We start from the raw sequence: 15,815 nt of genomic DNA on the forward strand, positions 1-15,815 counted from the left end.
GGCTGTTTTTTTTCGAAAAATCCGTAGCGCAGTTATCAGATTTAAGAACTAAGATATTTCCTTCAAAAATTGTAAAAGAAGAATTTTTTAATCGTTTGAATCTTTTTTAGATTTTGAGTGACGAGATTGAATTTAAAAATCAAGAAATTCAGGAAAATATTAATCTATCTATCTATCTATCTATCTATCTATCTATCTATCTATCTAGAATGATGATGAGTATGATGAGCTAAGGAGAATGATTGTTGTGAGCAGAGATCTCTCCAGGTCTGTCGGGAACAGTCTCATCAGGAATATGGGTAAGTTTTATATAAAGGGACTGTACAAGATGGCAGTGACTAATGAAATTATACTGCAAAGACAATGTCGGAACTCAATATGTTTTAAGAATATAGAAAGACAATAAATTTCCTATTGGCACGCGATTAAACAGATACTATTATAAATCGGACATTTCATTTTATCATTCCTTCATTGCCATCTAGTGACAAGTTGGAAATTTACATGCAATGATTATATTGCCATCTATCGGCAGGATTTTAAAGCAGTTGAGTTAATCTTTACTATTCTCTTTCTGTAGAGAAACCAATCAATAAAATAAGCCCCGGTTTTCTGCCGCCATCTAACGGTATAAAAATCAATCAATAAACGAGTATTTACTGCCATCTATCGGCAAAAATATCATTAAATGAAATGTATTGTAGAGGAGAACGTTGACCTTGAGTCTGAGACTAGTTCAGATGAATCTACTTGGAACCTGGAACTCCCGAATATATTAGGGATAAACCTGGATTCAGATTCAGAAAACACAGGTAGGTCCTGACCCAGGGACCAAAATAATACATTTGATAAGATGAGAATATATTTAGATATTTCAGGGACCAAAATAATCACAGAACAGAGATTAGTATAGAAGAGAAATAAGAATTTCCCTCGGTTTGAATTTGTTTAGCCCCTTTAAGCCTGAAAAGGCATTTAAAGTGTACAATTCATGTAAATGTTCACAAATTATACGCAGTCATCACAATAATGTAGTATAATCCCTGGACAATACATATCTGTTACAATTTCTTCTTTTCATAAAGTTTATGCAGAAATTAACTCGAGAAATGCATGAAAGGTTGTCTCTAGAGAATTGGTTTGGAGAAAATTCAATAATTTTCAAGAAATTTGTTTCTATAAAAAGATGTGTGAAGTACACCTGCAGTATGGAAACAGTACAACAAAATAACGGTTTTACACTTTTTTCGACTTAATTCCACTCTATACTTATCTAATAATACATATACAAATTCCAGAAAACAAAAACTTATATTTAAATAGTCCACTAACCAAAAAACGTTCATTTAGATGGTCCAGGGATCTAAATATTATATTTAGATATTCAAGGGACCAAAACGATACATTTAGACATTTCAGGGACCAAAGCCCTAAAAATTTAGAAATTCCAGGGACCAAAATAATATATTTAGATAATTTAATAGATAAAATAACATATTTATCAATATGACTAAAATATGGTTTCTTGATATATGATATTAATTCTAATTAGCTTTCACTGAAGTATCTGATTTTTAGAACTAACAAAGGATAGTAGAGAAGCAGAACATGCAGGACTTGGAGGGTTTGGACATGGAGGTCATGAAGCACATGGAGGACATCGAGAACTTGGAGAACTCGGAGAACTTGGAGGACCTGCTGAAGATGATTCAGATGTTTGTAATCATGTAATACAACATCTTCATGAAGAAATAGAGAAACGAGAAATCAATCTTCGATCCAATCAATCAATAATATCCAGTATACAGGTAGTAATCAATAATATCCATTTTATAGATAGTATTCAATAATATCCAGTTTACAGGTAGTAATCAATGATATCCAGTTTACAGGTAGTAATCAATAATATCCAGTATACAAGTAGTAATCAATAATATCCAGTATACAGGTAGTATTCAATAATATCCATTTTATAGGTAGTATTCAATAATATCCAGTTTACAGGTAGTAATCAATAATATCCAGTTTACAGGTAGTAATCAATAATATCCAGTATACAAGTAGTAATCAATAATATCCAGTATACAGGTAGTAATCAATAATATCCAGTACACAGGTAGTAATAAAAAATATCCAGTTTATCAATCAAATATCTTTATTAATCAATTAATCCATCAAACATGTGTTTTAATGAATTAATCAGTCAAATATGTGTATTAATCAATTAAATATGTATTTTAATCAATTAATCCATCAAATATGTGTTTTAATCAATTAATCCATCAAATATGTATTTTAATCAATTAATCCATCAAATATGTGTATCAATTAATTAATTCATCAAATATGTGTATTAATCAATTAATCAATAAAATATGTGTATTAATCAATTAATCAATAAAATATGTGTATTAATCAATTAATCAATAAAATATGTCAATAAAATATGTGTATTAATCAATTAATCAATAAAATATGTGTATTAATCAATTAATCAATAAAATATGTGTATTAATCAATTAATCAATCAAATATGTGTATTAATCAATGATTTATAACTTTAGAGTGAACTAAGAGAGAAGGATAGAATCATCAGAGAACAAGTGGAAACTATCAATTCTTACAGGTTCAACAATTTAACAGTTTAAATATTAAAATTTAGCATTTTCATAAAAATTTGATATTTGTCAATTATCCTCTTTGAAAAACTTGTAACTTTGTATAATCAGGAAACTAGTAATGTAAAGAATCATTTTAATGATATTTTTACTAACTGAAAATAAAAATGGTCTCAGTATGAAACCTTGTGATACACCAAGAAAATTGTTTTTGGAAGTGAATAATGATAATAATGATACCTAGGGAGGAGCTAGTCTGCCTGGATGACCCCACCAGCTACGGCGGGGGGAACCCGCCTTGTCCCAACCAGAGACGGCGGGAGGCTGAACGATCCCAGCTCCGGCGGTTACGGCGGCGGGTCAAACAAGGATTAGAGAAGCGTTCTACCCCGGAAACTAATGTAGGAATAGCGCAAGTAAGTTTAAATACTATGGAATAGACGACGACATTTAGAATCAAGGTAAAACTTTAAAAAGCCCAATGAGCAATACAAACAGCAATTGTGCAGGTGAAACAGTCCCATTTCAATAATTTAATTATCTAATGACTAATGAGTGTCTAGTAAAATCTGCTTTTTACCAACATCAAATACACCTAAGTATTGCTATAATGTCGTCTTCCTATTCCATTGTTTTCTTATTAGACCTGTAGTAAATTCTAGAAATAATTATCTAAATATTGTAAAAGTTACAGTAAAAAATTATTTATTTATGAAATATAAAAAAACATACAAAATAAAGTGTTTCAGGAGAAAATATTTAAAAACCTCTAAAACTAGAGGTTGTGGGAATATTTCCCCCTATTCTAAAAAAAAATATAAAAAAAGGAAAAGGAAAGGAAAGGATAAGGAAAGTTACATATTTATTGTTTACATATCGACGGAGCTAAGAATATTTATTTCATTATAATACAAATTTGAGAAATTGTGAATGTTTACATTCCACCATTTAGAGAACAGTGGAATGGGAAAATTACGTTTAGATTCAAGTTATTCTTTTAAATAGTCCATTAAGCATGAAGCACAGAAAGTCTGCATTACCACTTCGAAAGCTTATTTTCAAGCTTTTGTAGAATTATTTAGTTAATAAAACTATAATTAAGAAATACTGAAATATTGTCTACAATTCTACATATTTCTGGGTCTCACTGTATATATAAAATAAACAGTTATGTGTATATTTATAATGATTTTATAAATTATGATCTAAAATGAGAACGCAAAAGGAAAATTTGTAAATAAAGTAATCTAATATATTTTTTTCAATCGATTATTTATTTTAAAACAAACAAAATATATTTATAAAATCTAAAATTCAAGAAAACTGGGGTTTCTCGCATTCTGGTTTATTTTGACAGATCAATCAGACCCTTGATCAGGGAACAATCCCTTTAAAATAAATATTCAAGGCTTTATCTGGAGATTCTTCTGATTATTCTGAACCTGAACCGGGAATATCTCTAGCGAGAATAGGTCTTCAACCACAACTATTAAATGGTAAATATAGTTTTTCTACTTTTTTAGAAAACGCAAGGGACAAGAGAAATAATAAAATTCACAACAAATTAATTAAGAAATATTATAAAATATAAACTATATACAAATGTGGCGAAAGATAATCGAGGACTATAAGTTGTAATATCTGAATGATTTGTTTGAAATTAAATTGATTTTTTTTACGGTCTAAGTCGTATGTTGCAATTTTCTGAATTTGTATGGGCGCTAAGTTATTCTGTATGAGACGTCTTTAACAAGTTTCTCCTTTTAGACGCAACAGATAGAAGTAAGATTAGTAGCGATCAAAAGCGCTTTTTTATCGCATTAAACCCCCTTTCATTTTTCGCGAACACTCCCTTTAATCTTGAGACAATTTTTTTCAAATTATTTAAAATGTGGCATCTACTCTAATATTGGGTGTTAGGTCCGTCTTAAAAGTAAAAATTTGGTTGTGTTAAACTTTTGAATTTTGTATTTCAGATGAACATTGTGTCTGTAACTCCAGCATTTTCCTTTCTGATTCGGAAACCGAGCAAAACAGTAAGTGACTTTATTTTATTGAGTTTTCTTGTATTTTTTTTTGATTTTTTATGTTTCTTTTATTTCCTGATAAAATTCCCTTTTGTTTTGAAAATTTGCTACGCTAACCTTAATTTTATTAACACTAATTGCTATCGCTTCTAAACTTAATAGTTCCCAAGAAACCATGTTGTTTTGTTCAGATAAAATGTACTTTCTTGAGTACACCTCGCGGCTCTCAAGCGTGGAGGAAAGTTTTGGCGCGGAAAGCGCAAATGCCACTGATTATTACAAAATAATTGCGGAGTTAGAAAAACACCGAGAATTGCTGAGAATTGAGATGGGAAGCTTCAAAGGTTTTCTCTCACATCTAAACTTTGCTTTCTTCGGCTTTAATCTGTCTCATTGACATGAACTTTCAATTAACATGGGATTCAAGAGTAAAAGTTTAAACTCGTCTTCAATCTATGCAATATTCATTTGAAACCCTAAATCTAGAATCTTGGAGTTCTAATCTATCCGGCCCCGAATCTGATATTTTTTTCAATTTTTTTGCCAAACATTTAAACTCTCAATTGTGCAAACATTTTGTATGCAATTTGCATAGATTTCTTCATGTTTGTTAATTGCATAGACTTTATTATGCACAAATGACTTTGTTATTTATTGACTTTCTAAGATGAAAGACTGATTTAAAATTGTCACTTGATTCTCAGGTTTCTTGGAATTTTCTTCAAGGGACTGTCAGCGTAATTTCAAGTGACCCTCCATGCAAAGATGGCTATGCATGATTCACAACGGTACACTTAAAGCTTTGACTGATAAGTATGAATTATATCTTAATGTTTATAATTTGAAAAAGTGACTAAATCCAATTGTGGTTCCTCTACAAAAGTTACTTCCGCATATCTACTCCAGGAAAACATTTAGGAATTATCAGAATTAAGATTTTTAAACCTAGAAAAACAACAATATCTCCAAAATTGTTGTTTAAATAAAAGTTTCTAGAGAACCGTCGCAATCTTTACACGGAGGATCACTTGAAAATACGTTTACAGTCCCTTTAAGGAATAGGACAATCTACACTGCTATCATTTTGTTCATAATGTTGAACAGACGCCTCTCGGAATTACGAACAATGTGTTTGGAATTACGAACAATGTGTTTGAAATTACAAACAGCGTGTTTGGAATTACGAACAGTGTGTTTCGGTATTATTATAACAAAATGGTTTCGGTATTATTATAACGAAATGGTTTCGGTATTATTATAACGAAATGGTTGTGGTATTATTATAACGAAATGGTTGCGGTATTATTATAACAAAATGGTTTCGGTATTATTATAACGAAATGGTTTCGGTATTATTCTAACAAAATGGTTTCGATATTATTATAACAAAATGGTTTCGATATTATTATAACGAAATGGTTTCGATATTATTATAACGAAATGGTTTCAGTATATATTATTATAACAAAATGGTTTCGATATTATTATAACAAAATGATTCGGTATTATTATAACAAAATGGTTTCGATATTATTATAACGAAATGGTTTCGATATTATTATGACGAAATGGTTTCAGTATTATTATAACGAAATGGTTTCGATATTATTATAACAAAATGGTTTCGGTATTATTATAACGAAATGGTTCCGATATTATTATAACGAAATGATTCGGTATTAGTATAACAAAATGGTTTCGGTATTATTATAACGAAATGGTTTCGGTATTATTATAACAAAATGTTTTTGGTATTATTATAACAAAATGGTTTCGGTATTATTATAACAAAATGGTTTCGGAATTATTATAACAAAATGGTTTCGGTATTATTATAACAAAATGGTTTTGGCATTATTATAAAAAAAATGGTTTCGGTATTATTATAACAAAATGGTTTCGGTATTATTATAACAAAATGGTTTCGGTATTATTATAACGAAATGGGTTCGGTATTATTATAACAAAATGGTTTTGATATTATTATAACAAAATGGTTTCGATATTATTATAACGAAATGGTTTCAGTATTATTATAACGATATGGTTTCGGTATTATTATAACGAAATGATTCGGTATTAGTATAACAAAATGGTTTCGGTATTATTATAACGAAATGGTTTCGGTATTATTATAACAAAATGGTTTTGGGCATTATTATAACAAAATGGTTTCGGTATTATTATTACAAAATGGTTTCGGTATTATTATAACAAAATGGTTGCGGTATTATTATAACAAAATGGTTTCGGTATTATTGAAACAAAAAATGCTATTTTATTGAACTGTCAATGTGAATGAGTTTTAAACATTTGTATGACCAATTTAGCATTATAAAATCAAGGCATTCAGGCACTTAGGCAATACGCATGCATGAATTTTTCTACATATACTAACTCTGATCTTTTCACAATTAAAATCTGTTGATCTAACAATTTTATAAGTACAACTTTAGTACCCTTTTTTATTTAATAATAAAAATCATTTTTTGTTCGACGTATTTCCTGGTCTTGCATGATTAGCTTGCAATTTTTATATGTTACTAACAAAACTTAATTTATCTATCTGAAGAAAAAGTAGGAAAAAGAAAAAAAAATTTTAATTTTTTTTTTCCAGATTGTTCCAGTTTAACTTCATGCGCGTCTGCCTGTCTGTCTTCCAGCAGTAGAATTATTCAAGGTTTTTATTCCTACACATTTTTAAAAAAAAAATTTGAGGTCCTCACTTTTGAATTCTAACGTAAGCGCTCAGCTGGTTCAAAAGAATTAAGTTTTTGGCCACAAACTCAAATTTTCTTATCCCTTTATTTTTGCATCATGATGGTGTAAACCTTTAATATTTCAAACTTTGATTATTTAATCTAACAAAAGTCATAGTTTGAAATATCTACGGATCTACGGCATTGGGTGCAAAAATATAGGGATTAGAAAATCAAAGTTTCTTGCAAAAACTCAATTTTTTCCTCTGGAAAATGTACATGTACGATTTTAGCGTTAAGAAAGGGATTAGGTCCATCCCTGAATCAAATCTTTTCATCAATCAGTTCTAGTTTTTGTAGATCAAATATGAATTAAAATTAAATTAAAAGTTAACGGGCAGGTTTGAGATTCAGATCAAAAATAGGAGCAAAGTGTAACAATAACATGCCATGAATCTGTCTGAGAAAAATTCAGAATTCTTGGATTTTCATTCTAAAGAATTAGAGATAATGCATAATTACAAATACATTTTCACTCAATATATCATTACAAATACATTTTCACTCAATATATCATTACAAATACATTTTCACTCAATATATCATTACAAATACATTTTCACTCAATATATCATTACAAATACATTTTCACTCAATATATCATTACAAATACATTTTCACTCAATATATCATTACAAATACATTTTCANGGGGGGGGGGGGCTGAGTCACATATATCCCCCCACCCCTCCCCCGAGTACGCAACCGAAACAATTTAATTTGCACCTAGGTCTGGTTGGAAGTATCCTACATGGACTGGATGAATGTGAACTCCTTGACTCTGGTATTGATGAAGATATTCTTGATGTTGAAGACCTTGAAGAAGATCCTCTTAATTTCTGCTCTTCCTGCACTAGATCATTACCCAGGGTATTCAACGCACATCCTTAAATTAATCATTAAATAATCTATATAATAAAACAAGACATTCATATATATGTAGCGTATAGCCGGCTGGACCGATTGGTCTAAAAAATTTTTGTGGACACTCATGGGTGGCCGGGGGTAGTTAAAGGCTAAAAATTGAAATTTTTATTTTTTAATAAAATTTCAAAAAAATTTTCAAATTTTTTTTCCACTGGCAACGCTAGTCAATTATAAAGGAACTGGAACACTGTACATATCGGAAGGTTTATTTTCAGAAATATTTTTTTGGATGAAAGGCGCCACCACGGCGCTACTTTTACACCACCTGGTGGCTAAAAATAGCAACTCATTATTACTTAATTTTGAATAAATTTATGCAATAATAAATATGTTTCAATAATTTATTCATAAATAAGGGTGTGTGATTCCGCTATTCGAGTAAACATAAAATATTCATTTTTTTTAACAGTACACTGAATAATACAATATTAATGATAATACTTTCAAAAACATTTTATAACTGCACAGTTTTTTAACAGTGACCCCACTTGCAAAGATGGTAGTGATCAATTCACAACGGTACCCTTGAATTGATTATCTGATCAATAATGTGGAAGATTTAAACGTTTAAAGGTTTAAACGTGGTTAATTCCTATATGTTTTCCTGCAGTAGAAATGCGCAAGTCACTTGTGAAGAAAAGCCACTATTTAAAATATACAGTTTTAAAAATTATAAACATTCATATCTAATTCCAACTCTATTGGGTTAAAAAGTACCATTGGGAATCAGGCATAATCAATTGTTTTAAATAAAATTTTCTTGAATGTTCTAAATTTCTTAAAAATGTATTAATTTTGATATCTTCCTCATTTAGGAGTTTGGAGAGAACCTGCATGATGTACAGCGAGGACTCCTCCATGTGCAGCAGCGTGTACAGTTTAGAAAGTACAAACTTGAGCGCAGAGCTAAACGGGGCATTCCTGCGCATGAGAAGGTATGTCAGAGCACAATCAATCAATCAATAAGTTATATTATATTACTCTGTCAAACGCCTTTAATAAGTCTAAAGCCACAATATTTTGCGATTTATCTTTCTTTCAAATCATCTATATATCTATCAATCTATCTATCTGTCTATCTACAGATTTATCAATTTTTCTACCTAAGTATATATCTATCTATCTATTTATCTATCTATCTATATCTATCTATCTATCTATCTATCTATCTATCTATCTAACTAACTATCTATCTATCTCCAGGATGTCTACCAACTAAGAGCAGAAGTAGAAGAATTGAAGGATAAGCTGAATACTAATTATATCCTGGTTGCTCAGCTTAGTGCAGAAAACCTTAGAATACAGGGTAAACATTTTATAGATCAAGGGATATATGGATCAAGGGATACATGGATCAAGGGATATATGGATCAAGGGATATATGGATCAAGGGATATATGGATCAAGGGGTATATAGATCAAGGGATATATGGATCAAGGGATATATGGATCAAGGGGTATATAGATCAAGGGATACATGGATCAAGGGATATATGGATCAAGGGATATATAAATCAAGGGGTATATGGATCAAGGGATATATGGATCAAGGGATATATGGATCAAGGGATGTATGGATCAAGGGATATATGGTTCAAGGGGTATATGGATCAAGGGATATATGGATCAAGGGACATATGGATCAAAGGATATATGGTTCAAGGGATAATTGGATCAAGGATAATGGGATAAACACATCGAGACCAAAACCACTCATAGACCGGAACTATCCAAAGGCCTGAAAGATCTAAGGGTGGAAATGATCAAGGGGGGAGGTGGGTGGGGGGGAAGACTCAAGACAAAACTGGGTGGATTTGATCTAAGGTTTAGTTAATCAATTGGTATAGATTATGAGTCGATCTAGAGGGTAAAAACAATACATTTTCAACAGATTTTATCTGTATAAAGTATATAGAACTAATCAATAGAAGGATTTGATTTAGGAACGGACCTTCTCAATACTTTTCTCAATATTAATATCGTACATGGCCTTCATAATCACAGAGAAAGAAATGAAGTTTAAGACAAAAATCTGATTTTCTAATTTCTATAGCTCTGCTGCTTTTCAAACTATGAATTCTGTAACTGTTAGATCAAATAATCTAAGCTTAAAATATGAAAGGTTTACAACACCAGGTTGCAAAGGGATAGGGATTAGAAAATTTGAGTTTGTGACAAAAAATCAATTAATTTTTGAGGGTCTAATTTTATTCCAGGAGAAAAGAACAGATTGGACGAGGCCGTTAAAGAGAGGATGGAGAGGATGAAAGATATGGAAGAGAGGACAGACGAAATGGAGGAGAAAATACTCAACCTTAACTCTTCCCTTGAAGATAAACAAAAAGAGGTTTGAATCTATATTTATAAAGTAGTAATCTCTGTTTGTTTGTATGTCTGATCATAACTCATGAACCCCTTGACCGATTTGCCTCAAATTTTTATTGGGGAACTCGGGAGTGTTCTTAGCTTTGTAAGATGTATGAAGTAGGTCGACTTTTATAGATAAAGCTTATATTCCAGGCAAAGCTGGGTTCTTGCATTTGTAATTAAATGAAGTAAGAAAAAGATTGATTTTTTTTACACAAAAGCAAAACTGTTCCAAATTCCTTGCAAAGTTTTAAATAATGTTTTCTGTCCAAAATAACAATTATCGCACATATGATAACTCCTTTCTTAAACCCCTGTACAGGGATAATCTAATCTTTGAGAGAAGCCCTTTACAACCAATATGATGGCGTTAATTAAATTTAATGTAAAGGGACTGTTGCCTAATTTAAAGTGATATTCCATGCAAGGATGGGAATTCCAGATTCACAGTGGTACCCTTTAAAGCTTTAACTGATTAATTATGAATTAGATATCCATGTTTAAATATTGAAAAGTATTATTTTAAATCATAGTTTCTATTGTAGGAAAGCATACTTGGTTTATTAAAAATTAAATACTTCTAAACCTTGGCAATTAACTTCCAAATTATTGATCAGATGAAAGTTTCAAGGTTTGTATAAAGTAACAGAAATGCAAAAAACTATGGAAGTTATTCATCAAATATTAAGACCGCGTCAATTTTGAAATGTCCCTGAATTTTACTTCACAAACTCATCTAAATTTTGTTACTAACAAGTTTATTTTCTAGATTGAAGGTTGGAGAAGAAAAGGAGATGAGCTTGACACGGCTCGGAGAGAACTGGAGGCGGCTCGGAGGGAACTCAAGATACTGGAGGAACAGGTTCAACAGCTCAAGACAGAGGTATTAATCAATCAATCAACCAATAAATTAAATTGAATAATGTTTAAATGTCGTCTTCCTATTTCACAGTTTTATGGGTTTCACTATATCGTGTATAGATTGAGAAGAATGATTACCGTGAGACAGTATTTGAGAAATCATCTCCAGAAACCAGCAGTAGTTTCGATTATATGAACTGCGGTACAAATACAGGTATTTTTCTAGGATTTGCAGTACAACACTGTGTCACATTATACTGTACACTATGCACTTTACAGTGTACACTGTACAGTTTATAGTGAAGTTGGAATGATGATACTTTCATATTTATTCGTTTTAAAGATAATTTTTCTTATTATCTTATTTGAATGATTTCTCCTTTTAATGTCGTCTTCTTTAATTAAAATTTTTTTTTTGAAATATCATAATTTCCTAATAATATTTGTCAAGGAGAAGTGGGTTCCCGTCCAAGAGCGTTCTCATCTTGTACAAGAAGCTTTCCGGTCAATCTTGGCAGAGATAAGGTAGACAAATATCTCTAATAGTTGGTGAATATAATACCTTTACTCTAGTTGGTGAATATAATCCCTTTAATCTAGTTGGTGAATATAATCCCTTTACTCTAGTTGGTGAATATAATCCCTTTACTCTAGTTGGTGAATATAATCCCTTTACTCTAGTTGGTGAATATATCTATTTAAAGGGACTGTAAGCCTATTTTCAAGTGACACCTACCTTCCTGCAAAAAGGGCTGTGCCTTATTCACAACGGGATCCTTTGAACCTTTGACTGATAATCCTGAAAAATTAAGAATATTCGACGCGGTTTTTTCTCGCATCAGAAGATAAATCAGGAAAAGTTTGTCATCAACAGTCAAAGGTTTCAAGGGTACCATTGTGACTCGGATATACCCCTCTTTAAATGGAAGGTAACTTATGCTTACAATCCCCTTAATTACAATCCCTTTAATTACAATCCCTTTAATCTAGTTGGTAGATGTCTCCTCCCCTGATCTGGGAGTAGATGTAGAGTCAGATCCATTTTCAAGTCTAGAGAGAGGATACAAAGGTATAATGTTTTACAGTCGTCTTCATATATATGAATACAATGAAGACGACTTTAGATTTCAATTTTTGAATTATACCAAGCTTTCAAACAACATGGATACACAGCAAATAGCCTCTGCTTGTTTACTTGTAAACTTGTAAAGGGACAAAATCTCGTTAGAAATCATAACATAAATAAAAACGTCGTCTTCATTGTATTGATATAAACCAGTTTTTTTAAATATATGAAACTTTGAATTGAAATACAGCCTTTCGGTTTTAAAATATGTACAGTGATAACCAGAAAACTCTGGAATATGAATACTACTTTTAGACTCAAGTTAAGATTTTAAATAAGCATGGAGCACAGCAGTTTTCCAAAGTAAACTGACCCATTTCACTTAATTTGTCATTTAATATGTGTTTATTAAAACTACTGGCTGTTTATCAACATCAAATACGTTTAAGTATTTGTCTAAAGTCGTCTTCCTATCCCAGAGTTTTCTGGTTTTCAGTGTATTATTTTTTTAAGTGAAATGCCGTTTTTTTCAAATAAAACATTGTTTTTGTAATCAAAGTATTGTTATTACAAAATAAAATGTCGTCTTCCGAATATTTGAACTATTTATCTTTTAGAAGATTTCTGCCAAGGCAGTGAATATTGGCTTTAATTGGGTAAACTTATGGCTTGATAAATACTTTACTGCTTTTTTCTGTGCTTAATATGTGTAATAAATATTATCAAAATCACATTGGACCCCTAAATACTGTTTATGCCCCTGATCCTGACTTATAGTCCAATTTTTTTAAAAATATAAGTTTCTGTATTAAACATTTTTTTTATTTAGTTGGATCGCTAGCTGTTGATAAACTTATACTAGAAAACAGAAATCTCAGGTGGGATATTCTTTATTCATTCATTATCTTATTCATTAATTCAGTTATTCATTTATTCATTTATTCATTTTTCATTTATTCATTTATTCATTTATTCATTTATTCATTTTTCATTTATTCATTTATTCATTTATTCATTTATTCATTTATTCATTTATTCATTTATTCATTTATTCATTTATTCATTTATTCATTTATTCATTTATTTCATTTATTCATTTATTCATTTTTTCATTTATTCATTTATTCATTTATTCATTTATTCATTTTTTCATTTATTCATTTATTCATTTATTCATTTATTCATTTATTTATTTATTCATTCTTTCATTTATTCATTTATTCATTTATTCATTTATTCATTTATTTATTTATTCATCTATTCATTTGTTCATTTATACATTTACTTATTTTTTTATTCATTTATTCATTTGTTCATTTATTCATTTACTTATTTATTTATTTATTTATTCATTTATTCATTTATTCATTTATTCATTTATTCATTTATTCATTTATTCATTCTTTTCTTTGCTTTTGTCATTATACTATACATAATTTGTTTCTCATTCTATTTTACGGAAACGATCAAAAAATATTTAAATTAGGCGGGAAAAAGACGTGCTGGGACAAAAGTTGGTGCGCAGTAAAGCCGCGCTTCAAGATACTCTTAGCAGACTTTCTCGCGCAAATCTTCACAAACAGGTTTAAACCGGTTTTTACTGAAGCAAAGGAAATGAGATTTTGCCACAATCACTGATTTTGTAATCCCTATATCTTTGCAACCACAAGAGTTAGATTTTAGATATTATGAAATCTGTCACAGTCGTCGTCGTATATATTAATACAATGTAGACGACTTTCTATTTCAATTTTAATTTCTTCCAAGCTTATAAGAGGAAGAGACGCTTAAATATGTAATCAAAGAGCAGTTAATATACTTTGAATCATATGAATTAAATTTGAAAAAATGCATCAAGGCAGCAAGGCATTTACAATAAAAAGTCGTATTCATTGCATTGATATAATCGTCGACCACTGTAGACCAAATAATTTAAGTTTGTAACATTCAAGGTTTCCACAATCAGGTTGCAAAGATATAGGGATTAGAAAATTCGAGTTTGTGGCAAAGACTCAATTCCTTTGAGCACATTTTTCAAGAAACCTGAATTTTTCCACCAAAGAATTATTTAAAAGAATTATGTATGTTAAATGTCCAAACAGACCTTCAAATTAAAATTGGTCATTTTAATTTTTTAAATTGAAATATTTAGGATCAAGTTGTGTCTCCGGCTCCTGTAAGACGACCTTTATCTAGAGTTCCATCAGAAAGGTAAAACATTTATTAGTAAGAAACATAAAGCTACAGTGATAACCAGAAACATAAAGCTACAGTGATAACCAGAAAACTCTTGAATAGGAAGACGACTTTATGGCAATATTCAAGTATTTGATGTTTTTACAAAGCAAATTATAGTTTTAATTAACAATTATTAATCCACTAAATAAGTGCAATGGATTTACAGTATACACAAGTGCTCTATCACATGCTTAATGGACTATTTAAAGTCATAACTTGAGCCTAAAAGGCGTCTTCCTATTGTAGAGTTCTCTGTTTGTCACTATATATAAGACTCAAGTTATGATCTTAAACAGTCAAATTAACATGAAGAACAGCTACTATGCAGTGTACACAGGAAGGTCATAAGCCAAGATGGGGTTAAACATCGAAGAGTTATGTACGTCAAAAATATTTTTTTTTCTAACAAATCTCGTTTTTTTAGAGGAAACCTTTTATCTGATTCTCCGCCCTCGCTGTGGAGCTGGTCCCATGAATCGCCTGGTTTAAGGCGGAGAAACCCGGAATCTCCGCCTCCACTACCCAGGCAGTTATCATAGCTAGTCTTCTCTTAAAATTTATCCTTTAACAACGTGTTAAAGGAACTGTTGTAAATTCATAAGATTAGCTTTCAAACCTAAATGCATGTCATAAAGAAACTTTAATTGGATATAATCAATTTTAACATGAACAAATAGATATATATCATTCACCTTGATCAGAGAAAGGTATTCAAGGGTACCATTGTGAATCAGAGGGATCACTTACAATTGAGTCACCAGATCTTTTGATTCCAAGGATTGCAACAAATTATTAAATTCCAGTTTTTGAATTTTTTATTCATTTTGATCTAATTGAGCATTATTTTATAGCTATGACAAAGTTTTTTCAGAGTTCCTGATCTGAACTTTAAACTGAGAAAAAATAAATCCAGTAGACACTGATTGAGTTGGTTGGTGAACATCAACCTTGCA

The 15,815-nt window shown here is 30.4% G+C and overlaps 1 protein-coding gene across 1 annotated transcript; it reads left to right on the top strand.

Moving 5' to 3' along the window:
- Positions 1-209: 209 nt before the first annotated feature.
- Positions 210-15,802, top strand: LOC111714527 (uncharacterized). Its single transcript, XM_023489660.1, has 21 exons — positions 210-299; positions 705-812; positions 1,579-1,808; positions 2,565-2,626; positions 2,863-3,034; positions 4,027-4,114; positions 4,595-4,654; positions 7,263-7,325; positions 8,134-8,273; positions 9,146-9,265; positions 9,534-9,636; positions 10,547-10,677; positions 11,467-11,580; positions 11,679-11,772; positions 12,010-12,083; positions 12,549-12,627; positions 13,454-13,502; positions 14,111-14,207; positions 14,777-14,835; positions 15,287-15,388; positions 15,734-15,802. The coding sequence occupies exons 1-21, from the start codon at positions 239-241 to the stop codon at positions 15,783-15,785; spliced, it is 2,058 nt and encodes a 685-aa protein (XP_023345428.1). The 5' UTR covers positions 210-238; the 3' UTR covers positions 15,786-15,802.
- Positions 15,803-15,815: the final 13 nt, after the last annotated feature.

Source organism: Eurytemora carolleeae, unplaced genomic scaffold (assembly GCF_000591075.1).
Source record: "Eurytemora carolleeae unplaced genomic scaffold, Eaff_2.0 scaffold1580, whole genome shotgun sequence".
Lineage (NCBI taxonomy): Eukaryota > Metazoa > Arthropoda > Copepoda > Calanoida > Temoridae > Eurytemora > Eurytemora carolleeae.